Source organism: Lutra lutra, chromosome 7 (assembly GCF_902655055.1).
Source record: "Lutra lutra chromosome 7, mLutLut1.2, whole genome shotgun sequence".
Lineage (NCBI taxonomy): Eukaryota > Metazoa > Chordata > Mammalia > Carnivora > Mustelidae > Lutra > Lutra lutra.
Genome location: NC_062284.1, coordinates 146,433,645 through 146,455,193, shown reverse-complemented (window position 1 = coordinate 146,455,193; position 21,549 = coordinate 146,433,645). Strand labels below are relative to the sequence as shown.

Below are 21,549 nucleotides of genomic sequence, written 5' to 3'. Positions count from 1 at the left end.
CCGATGTGGAGGTGTACATGCCCGGCGTGGAGGTGGACGCCCAGGTGCCCGGCGCCCGGCGGGACGCTGACCTATACCTTGGGGACAAGGAGGTGGCCGCCAGAGACAGAAAGTTCAAGATGCCCAAGTTCAAGATGCCGTCCTTTGGCGTGTCGGCGCCGAGCAAGGATTTGGGAACTTCCGTGGACGTGACCGTGCCCAAGGTCGGAGGCGAGTCCACACTGCCGGTCCTGGGAGGGGAGGCGCGAGCCCCAGACGGTGCCGTCCAACTGCCCGCTGCTGACATTCAGCTCCCTGGCGGAGAGCTGGAGGTGTCCGTCCCCGAGGCAGAGGTGGCTATGTCCGGGCTGAAGGGTAAAGCAGAAGGGGTCAAGATCAAGGGCCAGCTGCCCACAGTGCAGATGCCCAGCCTCAAGATGCCCAAGGTCGACATCAAGACCCCCCAGGTGGACGTCAAGGCCCCCCAGGTGGACATCAAGGGGCCGAAACTGGACCTGAAGGCCGCCAAAGGGGACGTGAGCGCCCCCGATGTGGACGTGTCCCTGCCCGGCGTGGAGTTGGACACCCAGGTGCCCGGTGCCCGGCGGGACGCTGACCTGTCCCTGGGAGACAAGGAGGTGGCCTCCAGAGACAGCAAGTTCAAGATGCCCAAGTTCAAGATGCCGTCCTTCGGCGCGTCGGCGCCGAGCAAGTCCTTGGAGGCCTCAGTGGACGCGTCCCTGCCCAAGGTGCAGGCTGAGGTGTCCGTGCCCTCAGTACAGGCCGGCGTCAAGACCAGTGACGGGACCGTTGAGCTGCCATCCGCCGACCTAGAGGTCAAGACTGCCTCGTTGGGCCTGAAGCTCCCTGAGGGCCAAGTACCTGAGGGGGAGCTCCAGGAACCCTCGGCCGGAGCCGGACTCAAAGGGCACCTTCCCAAGGTGCAGATGCCCAGCCTCAAGATGCCCAAGGTCGACATCAAGGCCCCCCACGTGGACATCAAGGCGCCAAAACTGGACCTGAAGGCCGCCAAAGAGGAGGTGAAGGCCCCCGATGTGGAGGTGTCCCTGCCCGGCGTGGAGGTGGACGCCCAGGTGCCCGGCGCCCGGCTGGACGCTGACCTATACCTGGGGGACAAGGAGGTGGCCGCCAGAGACAGAAAGTTCAAGATGCCCAAGTTCAAGATGCCGTCCTTCGGCGTGTCGGCGCCGAGCAAGGATTTGGGAACTTCCGTGGACGTGACCGTGCCCAAGGTCGGAGGCGAGTCCACACTGCCGGTCCTGGGAGGGGATGCGCGAGCCTCAGACGGTGCCGTCCAACTGCCCGCTGCTGACATCCAGCTCCCTGGCGGAGAGCTGGAGGTGTCCGTCCCCGAGGCAGAGGTGGCTATGTCCGGGCTGAAGGGTAAAGCAGAAGGGGTCAAGATCAAGGGCCAGCTGCCCACAGTGCAGATGCCCAGCCTCAAGATGCCCAAGGTCGACATCAAGGTCCCCCAGGTGGACGTCAAGGCCCCCCAGGTGGACATCAAGGGGCCGAAACTGGACCTGAAGGCCGCCAAAGAGGAGGTGAGGGCCCCCGATGTGGAGGTGTCCCTCCCCGGCGTGGAGGTGGACGTCCAGGTGCCCGGCGCCCGGCGGGACGCTGACCTATCCCTGGGGGACAAGGAGGTGGCCGCCAGAGACAGCAAGTTCAAGATGCCCAAGTTCAAGATGCCGTCCTTCGGCGCGTCGGCGCCAAGCAAGTCCTTGGAGGCCTCAGTGGATGCGTCCCTGCCCAAGGTGCAGGCAGAGGTGTCCATGTCCTCCGTACAGGCCGACGTCAAGACCAGTGACGTGACGGTTGAGTTGCCATCCGCCGACCTAGAGGTCAAGACTGCCTCGTTGGGCCTGAAGCTCCCTGAAGGCCAAGTGCCTGTGGGGGAGCTCCAAGAACCCTCGGCTGGAGCCGGACTCAAAGGGCACCTGCCCAAGGTGCAGATGCCCAGCCTCAAGATGCCCAAGGTCGACATCAAGGCCCCTCAGGTGGACGTCAAGGCCCCCCAGGTGGACATCAAGGGGCCGAAACTGGACCTGAAGGCCGCCAAAGGGGAGGTGAGCACCCCCGATGTGGAGGTATCCCTGCCCGGCGTCGAGGTGGACGCCCAGGTGCCCGGCGCCCAGCGGGACGCTGACGTGTCCCTGGGAGACGAGGAGGTGGCCGCCAGAGAAAGCAAGTTCAAGATGCCCAAGTTCAAGATGCCGTCCTTCGGCGTGTCGGCGCCGAGCAAGTCCTTGGAGGCCTCAGTGGACGCGTCCCTGCCCAAGGTGCAGGCTGAGGTGTCCGTGCCCTCAGTACAGGCCGGCGTCAAGACCAGTGACGGGACCGTTGAGCTGCCATCCGCCGACCTAGAGGTCAAGACTGCCTCGTTGGGCCTGAAGCTCCCTGAGGACCAAGTACCTGAGGGGGAGCTCCAGGAACCCTCGGCCGGAGCCGGACTCAAAGGGCACCTTCCCAAGGTGCAGATGCCCAGCCTCAAGATGCCCAAGGTCGACATCAAGACCCCCCAGGTGGACGTCAAGGCGCCAAAACTGGACCTGAAGGCCGCCAAAGAGGAGGTGAAGGCCCCTGATGTGGAGGTATCCCTGCCCGGCGTGGAGGTGGACGCCCAGGTGCCTGGCGCCCGGCGGGACGCTGACCTGTCCCTGGGAGACGAGGAGGTGGCCGCCAGAGACAGCAAGTTCAAGATGCCCAAGTTCAAGATGCCGTCCTTCGGCGTGTCGGCGCCGAGCAAGTCCTTGGAGGCCTCAGTGGACGAGTCCCTGCCCAAGGTGCAGGCTGAGGTGTCCGTGCCCTCAGTACAGGCCGGCGTCAAGACCAGTGACGGGACCGTTGAGCTGCCATCCGCCGACCTAGAGGTCAAGACTGCCTCGTTGGGCCTGAAGCTCCCTGAGGGCCAAGTACCTGAGGGGGAGCTCCAGGAACCCTCGGCCGGAGCCGGACTCAAAGGGCACCTTCCCAAGGTGCAGATGCCCAGCCTCAAGATGCCCAAGGTCGACATCAAGGCCCCCCACGTGGACATCAAGGCGCCAAAACTGGACCTGAAGGCCGCCAAAGAGGAGGTGAAGGCCCCCGATGTGGAGGTGTCCCTGCCCGGCGTGGAGGTGGACGCCCAGGTGCCCGGCGCCCGGCTGGACGCTGACCTATCCCTGGGGGACAAGGAGGTGGCCGCCAGAGACAGAAAGTTCAAGATGCCCAAGTTCAAGATGCCGTCCTTCGGCGAGTCGGCGCCGAGCAAGGATTTGGGAACCTCCGTGGACGTGACCGTGCCCAAGGTCGGAGGCGAGGCCACACTGCTGTCCCTGGGGGGGGAGGCGCGAGCCCCAGACGGTGCCGTCCAACTGCCCGCTGCTGACATCCAGCTCCCTGGCGGAGAGCTGGAGGTGTCCATCCCCGAGGCAGAGGTGGCTGTGTCCGGGCTGAAGGGTAAAGCAGAAGGGGTCAAGATCAAGGGCCAGCTGCCCACAGTGCAGATGCCCAGCCTCAAGATGCCCAAGGTCGACATCAAGGCCCCCCAGGTGGACGTCAAGGCCCCCCAGGTGGACATCAAGGGGCCGAAACTTGACCTGAAGGCCGCCAAAGGGGACGTGAGCGCCCCCGATGTGGAGGTATCCCTGCCCGGCGTGGAGGTGGACGCCCAGGTGCCCGGGGCCGGGCGGGACGCTGACCTGTCCCTGGGTGACGAGGAGGTGGTCGCCAGAGACAGCAAGTTCAAGATGCCCAAGTTCAAGATGCCGTCCTTCGGCGTGTCGGCGCCGAGCAAGTCCTTGGAGGCCTCAGTGGACGCGTCCCTGCCCAAGGTGCAGGCTGAGGTGTCCGTGCCCTCAGTACAGGCCGGCGTCAAGACCAGTGACGGGACCGTTGAGCTGCCATCCGCCGACCTAGAGGTCAAGACTGCCTCGTTGGGCCTGAAGCTCCCTGAGGGCCAAGTACCTGAGGGGGAGCTCCAGGAACCCTCGGCCGGAGCCGGACTCAAAGGGCACCTTCCCAAGGTGCAGATGCCCAGCCTCAAGATGCCCAAGGTCGACATCAAGACCCCCCAGGTGGACGTCAAGGCGCCAAAACTGGACCTGAAGGCCGCCAAAGAGGAGGTGAAGGCCCCTGATGTGGAGGTATCCCTGCCCGGCGTGGAGGTGGACGCCCAGGTGCCTGGCGCCCGGCGGGACGCTGACCTGTCCCTGGGAGACGAGGAGGTGGCCGCCAGAGACAGCAAGTTCAAGATGCCCAAGTTCAAGATGCCGTCCTTCGGCGTGTCGGCGCCGAGCAAGTCCTTGGAGGCCTCAGTGGACGAGTCCCTGCCCAAGGTGCAGGCTGAGGTGTCCGTGCCCTCAGTACAGGCCGGCGTCAAGACCAGTGACGGGACCGTTGAGCTGCCATCCGCCGACCTAGAGGTCAAGACTGCCTCGTTGGGCCTGAAGCTCCCTGAGGGCCAAGTACCTGAGGGGGAGCTCCAGGAACCCTCGGCCGGAGCCGGACTCAAAGGGCACCTTCCCAAGGTGCAGATGCCCAGCCTCAAGATGCCCAAGGTCGACATCAAGGCCCCCCACGTGGACATCAAGGCGCCAAAACTGGACCTGAAGGCCGCCAAAGAGGAGGTGAAGGCCCCCGATGTGGAGGTGTCCCTGCCCGGCGTGGAGGTGGACGCCCAGGTGCCCGGCGCCCGGCTGGACGCTGACCTATACCTGGGGGACAAGGAGGTGGCCGCCAGAGACAGAAAGTTCAAGATGCCCAAGTTCAAGATGCCGTCCTTCGGCGTGTCGGCGCCGAGCAAGGATTTGGGAACTTCCGTGGACGTGACCGTGCCCAAGGTCGGAGGCGAGTCCACACTGCCGGTCCTGGGAGGGGATGCGCGAGCCTCAGACGGTGCCGTCCAACTGCCCGCTGCTGACATCCAGCTCCCTGGCGGAGAGCTGGAGGTGTCCGTCCCCGAGGCAGAGGTGGCTATGTCCGGGCTGAAGGGTAAAGCAGAAGGGGTCAAGATCAAGGGCCAGCTGCCCACAGTGCAGATGCCCAGCCTCAAGATGCCCAAGGTCGACATCAAGGTCCCCCAGGTGGACGTCAAGGCCCCCCAGGTGGACATCAAGGGGCCGAAACTGGACCTGAAGGCCGCCAAAGAGGAGGTGAGGGCCCCCGATGTGGAGGTGTCCCTCCCCGGCGTGGAGGTGGACGTCCAGGTACCCGGCGCCCGGCGGGACGCTGACCTATCCCTGGGGGACAAGGAGGTGGCCGCCAGAGACAGCAAGTTCAAGATGCCCAAGTTCAAGATGCCGTCCTTCGGCGCGTCGGCGCCAAGCAAGTCCTTGGAGGCCTCAGTGGATGCGTCCCTGCCCAAGGTGCAGGCAGAGGTGTCCATGCCCTCCGTACAGGCCGACGTCAAGACCAGTGACGTGACGGTTGAGTTGCCATCCGCCGACCTAGAGGTCAAGACTGCCTCGTTGGGCCTGAAGCTCCCTGAAGGCCAAGTGCCTGTGGGGGAGCTCCAAGAACCCTCGGCTGGAGCCGGACTCAAAGGGCACCTGCCCAAGGTGCAGATGCCCAGCCTCAAGATGCCCAAGGTCGACATCAAGGCCCCTCAGGTGGACGTCAAGGCCCCCCAGGTGGACATCAAGGGGCCGAAACTGGACCTGAAGGCCGCCAAAGGGGAGGTGAGCACCCCCGATGTGGAGGTATCCCTGCCCGGCGTCGAGGTGGACGCCCAGGTGCCCGGCGCCCGGCGGGACGCTGACGTGTCCCTGGGAGACGAGGAGGTGGCCGCCAGAGAAAGCAAGTTCAAGATGCCCAAGTTCAAGATGCCGTCCTTCGGCGTGTCGGCGCCGAGCAAGTCCTTGGAGGCCTCAGTGGACGCGTCCCTGCCCAAGGTGCAGGCTGAGGTGTCCGTGCCCTCAGTACAGGCCGGCGTCAAGACCAGTGACGGGACCGTTGAGCTGCCATCCGCCGACCTAGAGGTCAAGACTGCCTCGTTGGGCCTGAAGCTCCCTGAGGGCCAAGTACCTGAGGGGGAGCTCCAGGAACCCTCGGCCGGAGCCGGACTCAAAGGGCACCTTCCCAAGGTGCAGATGCCCAGCCTCAAGATGCCCAAGGTCGACATCAAGACCCCCCAGGTGGACGTCAAGGCGCCAAAACTGGACCTGAAGGCCGCCAAAGAGGAGGTGAAGGCCCCTGATGTGGAGGTATCCCTGCCCGGCGTGGAGGTGGACGCCCAGGTGCCTGGCGCCCGGCGGGACGCTGACCTGTCCCTGGGAGACGAGGAGGTGGCCGCCAGAGACAGCAAGTTCAAGATGCCCAAGTTCAAGATGCCGTCCTTCGGCGTGTCGGCGCCGAGCAAGTCCTTGGAGGCCTCAGTGGACGAGTCCCTGCCCAAGGTGCAGGCTGAGGTGTCCGTGCCCTCAGTACAGGCCGGCGTCAAGACCAGTGACGGGACCGTTGAGCTGCCATCCGCCGACCTAGAGGTCAAGACTGCCTCGTTGGGCCTGAAGCTCCCTGAGGGCCAAGTACCTGAGGGGGAGCTCCAGGAACCCTCGGCCGGAGCCGGACTCAAAGGGCACCTTCCCAAGGTGCAGATGCCCAGCCTCAAGATGCCCAAGGTCGACATCAAGGCCCCCCACGTGGACATCAAGGCGCCAAAACTGGACCTGAAGGCCGCCAAAGAGGAGGTGAAGGCCCCCGATGTGGAGGTGTCCCTGCCCGGCGTGGAGGTGGACGCCCAGGTGCCCGGCGCCCGGCTGGACGCTGACCTATACCTTGGGGACAAGGAGGTGGCCGCCAGAGACAGAAAGTTCAAGATGCCCAAGTTCAAGATGCCGTCCTTCGGCGTGTCGGCGCCGAGCAAGGATTTGGGAACTTCCGTGGACGTGACCGTGCCCAAGGTCGGAGGCGAGTCTACACTGCCGGTCCTGGGAGGGGAGGCGCGAGCCCCATACGGTGCCGTCCAACTGCCCGCTGCTGACATTCAGCTCCCTGGCGGAGAGCTGGAGGTGTCCGTCCCCGAGGCAGAGGTGGCTATGTCCGGGCTGAAGGGTAAAGCAGAAGGGGTCAAGATCAAGGGCCAGCTGCCCACAGTGCAGATGCCCAGCCTCAAGATGCCCAAGGTCGACATCAAGACCCCCCAGGTGGACGTCAAGGCCCCCCAGGTGGACATCAAGGGGCCGAAACTGGACCTGAAGGCCGCCAAAGGGGACGTGAGCGCCCCCGATGTGGACGTGTCCCTGCCCGGCGTGGAGTTGGACACCCAGGTGCCCGGTGCCCGGCGGGACGCTGACCTGTCCCTGGGAGACAAGGAGGTGGCCTCCAGAGACAGCAAGTTCAAGATGCCCAAGTTCAAGATGCCGTCCTTCGGCGCGTCGGCGCCGAGCAAGTCCTTGGAGGCCTCAGTGGACGCGTCCCTGCCCAAGGTGCAGGCTGAGGTGTCCGTGCCCTCAGTACAGGCCGGCGTCAAGACCAGTGACGTGACCGTTGAGCTGCCATCCGCCGACCTAGAGGTCAAGACTGCCTCGTTGGGCCTGAAGCTCCCTGAGGACCAAGTGCCCGACGGGGAGCTCCAGGAACCCTCGGACGGAGCCGGACTCAAAGGGCACCTTCCCAAGGTGCAGATGCCCAGCCTCAAGATGCCCAAGGTCGACATCAAGGCCCCCCACGTGGACATCAAGGCCCCCCAGGTGGACATCAAGGGGCCGAAACTGGACCTGAAGGTCTCCAAAGAGGTCGTGAGTGCCCTTTACAGTGACGTGTCTGTGTCTGGCGTGGAGGTGGATGCCCAGGTCCACGGCTCACATTTGGCCGAGGGTATTATCTCTGGGGACGGGGAAGATTTTTCCTCAGGGAAGACGTTCAAGGTTTCTAAAATCAGCATTTCCCCCTCCATCCCCTTCCCCTGCAAGCCTTCCGCAGCATGTCCTCTGGTTGCCGGGGGAGGTAAAGATGCCGCTCTCTCGTCCTCCCCCGGCCTCAGACCTCCAGTGGTCTCTGGTAGCGATCGGCGTGCTTCCCGTACGGAAGGTGATGTGGCTCTGTCCACTGGAAAAGGCGGAGAAAAATGCAAAAGCAAAAAATCGTATTTTAAACTGCCCAAGGTCTTCTCTCCTCCAGGGAAAACAGCTTCTGCAGAGGAACACGAGGTCACTTCACCTGTGAGTGTCTCTGCCTCCTCCTTCGAGTTCGGGCATGGGCGGTCCCAGGGGCCGCCTGTGGCTTCTGTCGAGGCGTCCCTGCCGATGTCCATGCTGGGTCAGCTCAGGGGTCCCCCTGTGGAACCCTCCAGCCTCAGCCCCTGCGAGGGCGTCACTCTTACAAAATTCCAGGTGACTGTCCCCAGAGGCCCCATGCCCCCCGAGCTGCCTCGTGAAGCACCATCTGGGTCCCAGATGGCTCCTGAGCTTCTGAGCCCAGCGGGGGCAGGCGACCCCAGCTCCACTGAGCACGTCCAACTGTCCCAGCCTGACGGGTCCCCGGGGCCCGTGGACACTGTATTTCCTGACTCTTACGGCCGGGTGACTTTTCCTAAATTTCATCGACCCAAATTCTGCCTGTCGCTTCCAACCTCAGGGGCTGGAATGGCGGCGCCCGGAGCCCAAGCGTGCGCGTCCCCTACATCTTCCCAGCTCGCTGCGCAGGGACTGGACTCCTCCATGGAGGAAGCCGTGGCCCGCCCAGTGCCAGGCCACCCGCGGCCACCTGCGGGGGGGATCTCTGTGTCTGAGGTAGCAGAGGGACACGCAGGCACGGCAGGGACGGCAGCCCTGGCTGCAGCCGCCCCCGCAGGCAGAGGTGTCGCACGCAAGGGGAAAGGCAGTCTGGGGAGAGCACCGAGGCTCAGGCTTCCCTCGCTCAGCTGGTCCCCGAGGAAGGGGACGGAAGCCAAAGCAGACCCTGGCCACAGCCCGGGGGATGCGGGTGCTCTGGGCCGCCGGCTGGGGGGTAGCGTTCCACCTGCAGAGGCTGCGGCAGACGTGACCCTCGGGAAGGAGGGAGAGGCGGGAGCGGTCAGCGTGGCTGCCCTTGCCCTGCTAAAGGTTGCGCCTCCTGGAATGAAGTCTTCCCCAGGAGGGCCTGGCCTGCCTCAGGGAGACCCGGGTCTGGCCCACAGTGAGGGTGGTGTTGGGGGTGTTGGCGCAGCCATGGGCCTGCCAGAAGGGGCCGATGTGAGCCTCCACCTCTCGGAAGCCCCCATTCCCAGCTTGGACTTTGTCCAGCCTGACCTCAGCCCCAGGGAAGCCGCGGAGCAGGGGGGCCTGGCCGCAGGCCCCCTCCCTCTTTCCAAACATGGCCTGTCTCCCGGAGACAGCGCCCAGGGCCTTGGGCTTGGGGCCGGCTCAGCAGGCCTGCTCTGTGGGGAGGGGACAGCCGCCTTGGCAGGGACGGTGGGGAGCTCAGAGCAGGGAGCAGTTGCGGGAGAAGCGCCAGCGGGCCCCAGGGAGAGCTGGTTTAGGATGCCCTCGCTTGGCCTGCCCAGCCTCCGATGTGCCCCCAAGGAGTGGGCGGAGTCTGCAGGTGTGCCAGGGGAGGGCGAGGCAGTGGCCCCTGCACCTGCCACAGAGGTGGGCATGGCTAAGTCCCCGCAGCCCCGGGAGCTTGGTGCGGACGGGGCAGCCTCGGGCAGCCCGGCTTCTTCCTACGCAGATGTCCTGCGGAGGAACCTTGACCCTCGCATGCCTGCAGGGCCGTCTGCTCCCGAGGTCAGGGTCCGGCCGGGCGCAGGCTCCCTGCCCCTCCAGCTGCACGGACCACCTCCAGGAGAAGCAGGAGAGGCCCCTCTTCCTGCACCAGGGGGCCAGGGCCTGGTCGGGGGGCCCGAGGGGCCGCCTTCCCAGCCCGAGGGCCCTCTCAGACTGCGGGCTTGCAGCACGCACTTGCCGTCCCAGGTTTCCGTGGTCAGCGTGGGTCAGGTCTGGGAAGACTCCGTGCTACGTGTCCAGATCCCCAAGTTAAAGGTCCCGAGGTTCAGCTTTCCGGCCCCCAGCTCAGAGGCCGTTGTTTTTGTGCCCGGCGTGAGAGAGCTATCCTGCCCTCAGAGCGCTCCTGACGCGGCCCTGCTCACATACAGTACTGCAGGGCGGGGTGCCCGCACCCCGGAGGCCCCCCAGGCCCTCGGCCTCCCCTCAGAAACTGCCCCCATTTGTAAGGTCAGGGTGCACATCCAGGGTGCGGAGGCAACCAGCCGCCAGGTGGCTGTGCACAGCACAGTGACCACTGTGTACACTGAGCTCTCAGGGCCTGAGGTCTGTCCCACCCAGATCGTGCGGGAGTCAGAGGTCCCCGTGTCAGAGACCCAAACGCTTGCTTACGGGTTTTCCTTGCTAAAGGGGAGGGTCCCAGAGCCCCCCACTCGGGCACGGGTGCATGTGGTACCAGCAGACCAAGGGCCAGCAGGACACCGAGAGGCTCAGGAACTGGCGGTCCCAGGACTGGACCCCACTTCTGGAGACCTCCAGCCTGACACCGGGGAGCCTTTCGAAATCATCTGTCCCAGCGTAGATGAGCCGGGACCGGCAGCGGGCCCGTCCTACCGGCGCTCCGGCCGCGGGCACACAGACAGCTGCTCCGACGACGAGCCGGCGGAGATACTGGAGCTCCTGCCGGAAGAGGACCAGGAGACAGAGGAGGCCAGGGCCTGGGCTGTGGATGACCAGGCTCCCAAAGCAAGACCAGAAGGTAAAAGCTCCTCTGGTCTGTTCAGGTTTTGGCTCCCGAGCATTGGCTTTTCCTCCTCGGTCTCCGAGACCAGTGCCGATTCCCAAGCCAGTGCCCAGAGACTGGCTCCTGTGCAGACCCAGCCCGAGGCGCGGCCGCCTCCCTCGCAGGAGAAGGGGGGCTGGTTCCGATTTCCCAAGTTGGGCTTCTCTTCCTCCCCTCCCAAGAAAAGCAAAAGTGTGGAAGAGGAGGCAAGCCCAGCCGAGGAAAACCTCCAGGAAGAGGCAGGCACCTTCTATGATGCGCGAGAAAGCCTCTCCCCGGAAGAGCTGGGAGCCGGGGAGCCGGCAGAGGCGGTGGGCACCGGTGCGGCTCCAGTACCACGGTGACCTCCGCGGCAAGAACGCAGCGGGTCCTGCTGGAGTGGGACACAGCCGCCAGCCAGCAGTCTGCGCCCAGGCCCGCCACCGCATGAGGACTGGGAAGGGGTGACTGTTCCACGCGGGACAGGCGCCCACACCAAGCCCCAGAACCCCAGCAGCACCAGGCTCCCACCCGACCATGCTGCCACCTGCCGCTCTCCTGGCACTGAGGCACATGACACATGGCCGGCCCCCGACGTGTGGCCAAGCTGCGGAAGCGGGGCGGCCCAGGCGCCAGGCGCCGTCCAGGGTGGGGGTGCTGCGCCGGCTGCTGGGGTGAGGCCTCCCTGAGCCGTGCCTCCAGGGAGCCACAGGCAGTGCCCAGCAGGTCCCAGCCGCGCTCTCGGGGAAGGAGGTGGTTAACCACCGTGGGTGTAGATGTAGTGTTTGCCGTGGCCCCTGTCTTCTTCTGCTGCTTCGGGCAACGTGGTTTCCCTCGACTCCAGAAAGTCGGGTGCGTTCCAGGAGCCCCCCTGCCTGCTTCCCTGTAAGGAGCTCCTGTGCGGAACACCCTCCCCCGGGCAAGCTTGGGGATGCGGCACACGCGGCTGGGCCCCCCGCGTGGCCTTGTGCCCCCCACTGTACACGCTGCAGCCAGGACGCCATTGGAATCCCCCCCCACCCCCGCAAAGGACAATAAAGGACAAGACCCGCCCCAGGCACCAGCTGTGAGGTCTTTTGTTCCGGCCGTGCTCTGCCCACATGCCCCAGAGCAAACCTCTCCCGCTAGCCCTAGAGGAGTTGTGGGTCTTCCACCTGTCCTGGGTCCATCAGGTCCTTCCTGGGCCCGGAAGCCAGAAGGAGGAGCAGGCCGGGAGCTCAGAGCGAGGCCGGCTGTCAGGGCAACACGGCACCCACAAAGGCAGCGCGGGGACAGAGCTGGGCCAACATCCTTGGCTGTGATGGGGCCCCAGCTCAGAGGCTACCCTTCCCTCTGCCCAAGCAGCTCCCGGGTACCCAATCTCCTCGTCTTGAGTGCTCTGCATGCCCCTCCCGGGCCAGGGGCTCACAGCGTCCCCAGTGTAGCCTGCCCCGCCCCACCTGGCCCCGGGGGGCTCCTGATGACCCACTCCGAACCCCTCTCAGACTGTGGGTGAGCCCCCACCTGGTGCTGCCCCAGCAGGCAGAGCAGAGGGCTCCCCTCCTACCGTGTGCACACCGTGCCCTCCCCGTGGCCAATGGGAAGGCCACCCACCCTGAGGACGGGCCGTCCTCCAGAGAACGGGCAGTCCGTGAACTGGAAAGGGGGAGGAGTCAGCGGGGCGTTTGTCCCGAAGTCAGGAGAGACCAGCACCCCCAGGCAGACACTCCTGGCCTATCCTGTGTGTCAGGCCGTCCTCCTGGGAACACCGTCGCAGGGGTCAGCTGGGCGCCACGGGCTTCTGGCCTCATGTGAAGCTGCAGTCAGGGCCTGAGACATGGGGGCCTTGGGGCTGGAGGTGGGAAGGGCGGCAGGATCCTCCCACGCGGCCTCCATGCTGCGCGACGGCCTTGCCACAGGCCAGCAGCTGACGACAGCTCGCGTTTGTGACCTCCCAGTTCCTGTGCATCGGAGTCCGAGCCCCGCTTAGCTGGGTCCTCAGCCCAGGGTCCTGCAGGCTGGGGCCGGGGCGAGGGCCGGGGCTGGGGTCCCTCCACCAAGGTGGCCGCTCACAGCACTTGCGGGCCGGACGGGTGAGGGCCGCGGTGTCTCGCTGCCGCGCTCCGTGCCCTGCCTCGGGGGTCTCGCTGAGGACCAGCCACAGCCCAGGAGCTTCCTCTGGCTATCAAGGAGCAGACCCCCAGCGGGGCGCGCTCACAGACGCGTGTCACACAGTCGCAGAAGTGACAGATTGGCCCCTTTGTGTGTTCTATTGCTCACAAGCAAACACGGGTTGTGCCCGCCACCAAGGGGAGGGGTCACACAGGACACGGCTTCCAGGGCAAGGTCGCGAGGACCACGTCAGAGTCTGTCCACCGTGGCCCAGAAGGAGCCACATCAAGGCACCCCAGGGGGCCTCTCAAGCCTCACAAGCTCAGGGGTCTCCTGAGGGGAAGGTCTGCTTTGCAACAGGCCATAGAGGCTGCCCGATGTGTGGCCACCAGCCCCTTCCGTGGCAATGGCCACTGGGCCATGGCTGTGGCTTTTTCCCTGTCGTCCAGGCACGACCTGGAGCACGGACACCTGATGGCTCGTGGTTGACCGGCCCGGGGACACCGCTGCTGGGGGCCAGGACCAGAGCGCAAACCCCCACACAGCTCTGGAGGGCACCATGGGTCCAGGACAGGGTCTGTTTCTGACAGGAGTTGCTGTGCAGTCCATGGGCAGGGGACAGGAGCCGCGGGGAGCTGCCACAGCGGCCCGGGGGGCTTGGTTTGGTCCAGGGCTGTTCACAGACAGACCAGCTCCCAGAGGCCGGGGCTGCCCTGCATGTCTGGGCAGGGGAGCAGGCTGGGTCGGGGACCTTCCTCACCGACAAGGATGCTGACGCGTAGGGGCCTGACTGCAGCCCACCCGCTCACTGTGGAGCAGAGAGGACGGGGCAGGCAGGGGAGAGGCACCCAAGGATGTGGGAGGGCTGGACGCGGGCATCTACTCGCTCAGCTCCCTCAGAGTCCAGGGTCCCCTGGCCACAGAGCTCACCCCACACTGCCACCCAGGGTGGCCTCCACAGATCAGGTGGGCTCTGGAACCTTGGTCAGAAACCAGAAGTCCCAGGAGAGGCCAAGTGGGTGCGCTGGGACGGCCTCTGATCCGGCAGAAGGGCCAGAACCCAGGTGTCAAAAGGATTCAGAGCCTCTGCAGGGCGGTGTCCGGGCGCCTCCTGGGGCGGGGGCCCCTGGGCAGGTCTGTGTCCAAGGCCCACCCCGGCCTGGTGCCAGCACTCCACCCCCAACCCCCCACCCCTGGCTCCAAACCAGGTTCTCTCAACCCTGCCTGAAGGGCCGGTCCTCACTGCACATGGTCCTAGGGGCCACACAGCAGCCCTGAACCCCTCCCCTCTCCACCTGTCCCCCATGCTGGGTTCCCTGTCCGGCCCCTGCTCCAGCCTCACCCCCGGTTCCTGTGGGTGAGGCCTAGGCACCGACAGGCAGGTAGAGCAGTCCCAGGGTGGGGGGTGCCGAACCCCAACCTGGGGCCGAGAGGAGTGGAGGCAGCCCATGCCAGACCCACACAGACAGGCAGGGAAGTGCGTGGATTCTAAAGCCTCCTTTGTGGGTAGGGACTGTGGCTCTGTGGGTCAGGGAGGACAATCCCGGAAGGCTCCCTGGAGGAGGTGGGGCGTGCAAGGGGCCGGTTCAGGTGCTGAGGGCAAGCCGTGCATCTGCACCTGCCAGGAGCTGGGAGGTCCTGCACGTGAGCAGGGCTTGTGAGGACGGGCGGCTTGGAGCCCCGACCCGAGGCAGGTGGGGAGGCGCGGCGGGAGGCGGGAGCTGCGGGCCGGGGACTGGGCAGAGCAGCCCCTCAGCCTCGCCAGGCGCAATCCTGGCCCTGGGCTTGTGCATCCAGGCCCACGGCGTAGCGGGAATCCCAGTCTCGCTCGAACAGGCGACGCAGCTGCTCCTGCGTGGTGAGGAGCCCCGGCCGGCCGCTGGGCGCTCTCTGGCTGACCACCAGGCCCACTCCTGAGGTACTGCTGAAGTAGTCCTCTGACCAGTTGGAGGTGCCTGGGGCCGCGGGTGGGAGAGAGTCCCGTGTGACTGGGACGGGGCTCTCTCCCTCCGCAGGGCCCAGTCATCAGGCTCGGCCACGACGCTGGGGACAGAGAGGCTGCGCGGCCACTGGGCTGCCGGAACTGCAGCCGGGCCAGCCCCTCAGATGCAGAAGAGCCAACCAGCTCTCCTCGCGTGCGGTGCGGCTCCTCCCATGTCCCCCGGGGCTGGTGTCCCAACTCAGCATCCTGAAAACTTGGGGCTCAGGGCTTCCCACCTGCCCGGCGTCCTGGGCCTGGACCTGTCCTGGACCTGAGAGCCCCCCCTTGGCTCGCCTCTGTCCTGAGGGGTCCGTGCCGCCCATGAGAACAGAGTCCCCTTCAGCACCCTGGCCCAGCCACTGCTTGGTGGTCATGTCCCCCTTCTGTGGGTTTTTGTGGCCTCCGTGGTCATGCACACATGCTCGGTGCCCCTCAAGGACTCAGGGTCCTGGGGCAGTGCCCCTGCCTGCTCACCAATGTAGGCCGCCTTCTCTGTGACCATGAACTTGCTGTGGCTCACCCTGCTGAAGGGGATGTTGGAGTGATTTCCCACCGGCACGATGAAGACTTTCTTTGGGGAACAGAGAGGGAGCACGTGAGGAGGGGGAGAAGGACCGCCCACCCCAGCCCAGCCCCCGGGGCGGGGGTCCTCACCACATCCACCGAGACCCCGGCCGCGGGGTTGCTGAAGGCCTGCAGGGACCTCAGGTCGGGGAACATGCTGGGGTCCGTGTGGGGCCAGCAGCTGACCAGCAGGCGCACACGCACACCCCTGTTGAAGGCCGCTGTCCGCAGCGCGGTGTCCAGCACCGGCCAGTACCTGTGGGAGGGCGGCTCAGGGTCCTCGGGCCAACGGGGACCCTGACTGCAAGCCGGGGCTGAGCAGGGGTCCCAGTGGGAGAGGAAATGTGCTGGGTGCTGCCCATCCGCAGAGCGGACCCCCACCCCAGGCTCCCACTCCCCTACCTGGCCGGGTGGCTGAAGCGCGTGCTGGGGAAGTACTCCATCACCGAGACGTAGATGAACTCCCGGGCACCGCGCACCACGGCCAGCAGGGCTTCCAGGTCCCGCGTGCGACCGTGAGGGCAGAGCGCTGGCGGCGAGGCCTGTCCAGGCAGAGAGGTCCCCGAGGGCGCTGAGCCGTTTGCTTCCTGGAACTGCGACCACCGCCTGCCCTCACCCTCCAGCACGTGGGGTCTCAGAGGAAGACCAGAGGGGCCCCTGGAGAGGTGGGGACAGGGGAGGGAGGCTCTGCACCGGGACCTCAGGACTGCCCTCGGTCTGGGCAGGAAGGCCGGGAAGCCTGCCCCGCGCTGCACCCCCGGGCCTTCCAGAGGACCCCCCCCCCACCCCGGCCTGATGCTGGGTCTCCAGAGACCAGCCCCGGCCACTCGCCCAGATGGAGGGTCAGCCCGCCCCCTCCCCCTTCCCCGCCTGCAGAGGGACGGACCCACTAGATGAGCTGGTTTCCCCTGGCCCTCCCAGGCCCCAGGCAGAAGCCCCTCATCCCCACCCAACAGTTGCTTGGAGCCCCCCTCCCTGGGCCATGGGAAGCCCCGCCCCCTCCCAGGCTGCCTGTTTCCCGTGGACCGCACGGCCCGCGTCCTCTCCTGGAGCTGGGTCTGCAGACAGCCCGCCTCTGGCCGGGGGACCACAGCCGGGTCCTGGGCGCTGGGCGGCAAGGCGGTGGGGCAGGCTCCCCCGGGGGTCTGGCAGGCCCCGTCGGCCGATCTTACGGAGAAATAGGCCGTGGTGGGCACCCCGTCAAAGTGGCCCCGGAGAGGCCGGAAGCGGTTGATGTGGGACGAGAAGCTCCGAGGCCAGGCTCTGGGGAGGACAGCCCTTGGTGCCCCCAGCACCCAGTAGGTCTGGAAGGTCCTCTCCAGGTCGAGGGCCAGGCGGCTGCAGTTGTAGATGACGGCGCCCAGCTCCTTCACCTGTGGGGACAGGGCGGCGGCTGCGGGGAGTGGGCCTCTGCCCTGGGACGGAGCGCGGCCCCCCACGCTGGCAGCGCCTCCGCGGGAGTCAGGACAGACAGTGTGACAGACAGTGCGCTCGCAGGAGGTGCAGGGGTGACGGGGGCCCTGCTCGTCTTGAACGTTGTACCCAACCATCAAAGCAGCAGCCTGTGCTTGTTACCGCAGAAACAGAAAATGCCTAAGAGAAGTCGTTCATCGCGTCCCTGTCCGGTGACAGACGACCGGCATGGCTGCGTTTGCCGCCACCCTTCTCGGGCTGGTTTTTCATGCTTTGCTTTTCCTTCAGGGATGCAGGTTTCCCTGGTGCAGAGACTGCAGCGTCTTCCCGCGGGCAGAACGACATTCCGGGGTGCGAGGGCAGGCGCCGTGCAGGATTCCCAAACTCCCGACCCGGCCCGCGCACCAGGGCGACGCCCCACCCCTGTTCCACCCCGGGCTGCACGGGACATCACCAGGCCCCGGGAGCACGGGCAGCGGACGAGCCCCTGGTGGGTCTCCCTGCCCTCGGGACTCACCTGCGTCAGGGCCCGCCAGTCCATGTTAGCACTGCCCAGGTAGACATGCCGTCCGTCCACAACCCAGAATTTGGAGTGCAGAACGCCCCCGGTGAGCTTCCTCAAGGGCACGAACCGCACCTGGGCACCTGGGCGGGAGGCGAGGACCGTGTGGTCACCGGGGTCTCACCAGGTGCCCGCTTCGCGGTGAGCCCAATTCCTCATGGCGGGACAGCTCGTTTGCCCTCAGAGCAGTCCTGCTAAGCCCAAGCCGTCATCGTCCCCACTTGGCAGGGGGCGACGAAGGCATCGACTGACCCTGGATCCCTCGGGGCCGCCCCCTCCAGAGCCCGGGGCTAAAGGATCACTGCCCAGCTGAGCTCCCAGCCTGAGCCCACCCACAGGTGAGAGCAGCTGGGCTCAGGGGGGCCCCGAGGCCTCCCTAGGCTCTGCCCACCACGGAGGATGACCGTCTGGCCCCTTGGAACCAGCCCCAGTCCCGGGTGAGGCTGACTTTAAGCACGCCACCCCGGCCCCTGCCCTCCCGGTGAACGAGGGAAGCATGGACACCCCCTCCTAGCCCATCCCACGCAGCTCTGCGCGCCTTCCTCGTCCTGTGGCACCAGCAGGTCACGAGCCATGCCTGCCCCTGAGGTTACGGGCCCAGGCCAGACAGGCACCTACCTCGGGCCGCCAGGACCCGCAGGTCCGTGGAGTTCTTGGCCAGTGACGGGCTGTTGGTCGCCACAGCCAGGGAAATGTTCCTGTCCAGCAGCTGCTCCAGCTTCCGAAGAAGGGCCTCCCCCTGCGAGGCCGGGCCAGCCGTGAGGGGTGACGCCCCGCCAACTAGGAAGGACCCAGACCTCTCCCGGGAGGCTACCTTGCCCACCCACAGCTCAGACTGAGAGAGATGTGCCCAGCACCCGGATGGGGTGGGCAGGGCTGGGCATACCAGCTGGGAGGACGAGTCGTTGACTCCAATGTCGGCCCCTGTGAGGGACCAGTAGAAGGAGGCCACGTGAATGCTGTGCTGGGCGGCGTCCAGCAGCTGTAGCCAGGCCTGGGCCAGGGGCTGGGCTGACGGGCTGCCAGCTGCAGCAGGGAGGTCCCGGGGGGTGCTCTCCACAAGGACAAGCCTGCAGAGAGAGCCCATGGGGCCTGAGCGGAGAACGGGGGCCACCAACCCACCTCGCGTCCCCTGCCCAGTCCCCACTGGCCAGGCCGGGGGGGGCGGTCACTGCCAACATGGGGCCCGAGCCCAGGCCAGGGGAGCACGGCAGGGGAGCCGACTAGACTGGATAGAGCAGGCGTGAGCCCCAACAAGCCTGCTGCGGGCAGCGACCCCGGGGGGCGCTGGGGGGAGCCAGGGAGGGAGCAACGCAGACTGGGGCCCCGGGCCCAGCCCAGTTCCAGGCACGGCTGCTGGAGAGCCGTCGCTCTGAGCTGAGGTTGGGTCTGGGCTGCCGACTGGAAAGGAGGCCCCTGGAGACGGCGCAAGCTGACCCGGAGGAAGCCCCGGACCAGGAGGTGGTGGGAGCGCATCTTGGGCTCCACAGGCCGGCTCTGAGCAGGACTACCCCCCACCCAGCAGAAAGCGTGAAAGGCAGGTGGCCGGGCAGCTGGGAACAGCGACACCAGGACAGGAAGGCTGAGAAGCTGCCCAGGTGGCTCCGGGCTTTGCAGCCTCGGCGGAGCCCCTGGACAGCGGCCTGTGTTTGCTGCATAGAACACCCCAAGTCCGTCAGCTCCGGCCCATCCCCACCTTGGGGCCGCCCTTCCCAGCCAGCTGTCTCTTCTGAGAAGTGGCAGAGGGCCGTGCGGGCCCGCGGGGCCGGTCCAAGGGCAGGAAGCTCACAGAGGGGCAGAGCTGAGCACGGGCCCACGGGCCTGCAGACCTCGCAGACACTCACCGGCAAGCATCCTGTGGCTGCGGCACGGCCTCCCCTCTCCGGGGCTCCCAGGCCCGGCTGGAGCCTTGGCCCAGGGACGAGGTGGGCCCTTCCTCTGGGTGCAGCTGGCCGCTGGTGGGCGGGAGGTACACTTGCCACAGGACGTAGGCAAGAGCCACAGCACCAAGCCACAGCACGGCCAGCACTCCCAGCACCTGCAGCAGGAGAAGGGTGTCACCATGTGGTCCCCGGATGGCATGCGTGTGCTCTACCTCTGGGTGGGCTGAGGTGGCCCTTCCGGGGCTGACAGAGACTGTCGCCGGCTCCCAGGGAGGGCCAGGCCTGCTGGGGGGCTGGATGGGTGAAGGACGGGAAGATGGCACTGAGCAGGGCCCAAACTCCCTGTGGGGAGGGGGGACCAAGTGGCCTGGGGCTTTCCCTTGGGGCCCCCAGGACAGGGATTGGGGAGCTGAGAGGAGCGCACTGGTCTGGCTGGTTTTATCCTTGCCGCTCTGGTGCAGGGTCCCCCGAGGCTGTGGAACCCCCTCCCTCTCCCTCGAGCCCCCTGTTCTGCTGCGCTAGGCTCTCTGTCCTGTGGGCTGTGGGCCTGTGGAGCGCGGGGGCCAGGGCCACTGATGCTCTCTGCGGAGGTCTCAGCCCCTGACACGGCGACCTGGTGTCACCAGCAGCTGCAGGCCCGGCACTGGTCTTCCCTCCACTGCCCTCCGCTGCCCTGCAGATGGTGACTCCGTGTGGAGCCTGAAGCCGGTGTGCACGCGTGTCTGTGTGTGCACATGCACGCATGTGTGTCCGTGTGTGTGCACCGCATGTGTGCGTGTGTGCATTGCGTTGTGCGTGTGTCTGTGTGCATGTGCGTGTGTGTACGCGTGGCTGTGTGTGCGCACGTGGGTGTTCGTGTCCGTCTGTGCCAGAGGAGCTAGCCCGGCCCTCTGGCTCCCCGTCGCCGTCTCGCTCTCATCGGGCACCTGCGTGTCTGAATCTTGGTTCCTTCTTTCAGCCATGTGCATGGTGAGCCCCGGAGCCATTTCTGCTTTCAGCTGGGCCCTCCTTACCAGCCCGTGAAAAGCCACCTCCTTTCCCAGGGTGGGTCCCAGCCTGGGGGAGCCTCAGCAGCCCCCTTCTGGGACTCAGGGAGCACCCTTCGTCCTGGCTGGGAAGGCACGGCGGGGGCTGAGCGGGGACCCTTTGTTGCCATCTGGGGGCCTGAGGGCTGGGGAACCTGGGGTGCTGTGTGGGGGCCCCCTTCTGCCCCAGGGCTCTACCCCCTCAGGGCAGCTAGTCCCACCGAGAGCTGGAAGCCAGGTGGACAGGGGTCCCCCATGGTGGCTTCGGTGGGCCAAGCACTCCAGGGTTCGGCATGCCCGCCGGGAGTGCAGGGAGGGGCCTCGGAAGCCAGAACGAGGCCTCCGGCAGAACCAGGGAGTCCCCCCAGAGCTGGGTTCAGAACCTCACTCTGCCCCCCCACATGGCAGAGCCCAGCACAGGGGACCGCCCACGCCCCGGGGTCCATCGAGGCTTCACCGAGTCTCAGGAGATGCAGCCAGTGGGAAGTCTGGGGCTGGGGGCTGAACAAAGGGGCCCTAGGGACCTCCTTGGACTGACCTCTCCTTCCCCCCACCTTTCCGCTGTACCACAGGGGAAAGGGGCCTGTTCCCCAAGTGTCCCAGGCAGAGAGGGCAGATCAGAGCCCTGCAGCCCCACTGGGACTCGGACCCGTCCCAGGCGCCTCCCCGACCTCCGCTCCCCGGAGCACATCCTCCCCCCATCTTGGGTCCTCGGAACAGCACTGGGGCCTGGGGAGGCCGCCCCCAGGGCAGCTCCAGGCCACTGCAGAGCTGCTGGCTCGCTGCAGTGACAGAAAGCCTGTGTCCCTGGGCTTGGGCCGGCCTTGGGGAGGGGGTGGCCCACTAGCCACTGTGTTCCTGGGCTGGGGCTAGGCTGGGGCCCCTCAGGCATCAGCGGTCACGGCTGGAGGCGTGCGACTTCCTGCCCTGCGGAGCTGGGGTGAGGCTGCCAGGCCCCGCCGGGGGCTCTGTGATCCCCCGGGCCTGGGCTCGCTGGCAGCCGGCTCCAGCCTGCCTCTCCTGTCTGGCCCCGGGCTCCCAGACTCACCTCCGAGGGTACCGCCTTGGCCTTCATCTTGCTCCAGCCACAGACTGCAGGCCCTCAGCTCCGGCAGCTGCCCCCGCCCCCAGCCCACCTGCCTCCTCCCTGCAGCCCGCTGCTTCCCCTTTCGGCCACTTCCTCTTCGTCCGAAGTACCTCCCTCGCTGGCACCCCCGACAGACATCGGGAGCTGGGTGGGCCAGCCAGAGGGTGCGGCTGGGAACTGCCACCTCCTGAGAAAGTCTCTCCCCGGCCCCAGTCGCCAGGTGGAGGCCCAGAGACCCAAGGAGCCTGGCTCGGGCAAGATTGTCTGTCTCTCTCTCG

At 66.6% G+C, this 21,549-nt stretch overlaps 2 protein-coding genes across 2 annotated transcripts in view; one reads left to right on the top strand and one right to left on the bottom strand.

Annotated features, from left to right (window-relative positions):
* AHNAK2 (AHNAK nucleoprotein 2) overlaps positions 1-11,712 on the top strand; it is a 40,915-nt gene extending 29,203 nt beyond the window's left edge. Inside the window, exons 12-14 of the mRNA XM_047736084.1 lie at positions 468-3,179; positions 3,705-6,743; positions 7,248-11,712. Of these exons, the coding sequence (XP_047592040.1) occupies positions 468-3,179; positions 3,705-6,743; positions 7,248-11,030 (9,534 nt within the window). The 3' untranslated portion in view covers positions 11,031-11,712. The remainder of the gene's footprint in view (positions 1-467; positions 3,180-3,704; positions 6,744-7,247) is intronic.
* A 1,183-nt stretch (positions 11,713-12,895) lies between these two features.
* PLD4 (phospholipase D family member 4) lies at positions 12,896-21,345 on the bottom strand. The gene is made up of 10 exons (XM_047736082.1): positions 21,233-21,345; positions 19,121-19,314; positions 18,163-18,346; positions 17,895-18,015; positions 17,232-17,359; positions 16,474-16,674; positions 15,704-15,843; positions 15,392-15,557; positions 15,212-15,308; positions 12,896-14,711 (listed from the first exon to the last, which is right to left on the bottom strand). Exons 1-10 carry the CDS (start codon positions 21,257-21,259, stop codon positions 14,509-14,511), a joined length of 1,461 nt encoding a protein of 486 aa, XP_047592038.1. The 5' UTR covers positions 21,260-21,345; the 3' UTR covers positions 12,896-14,508.
* Between the last annotated feature and the right edge of the window lie 204 nt (positions 21,346-21,549).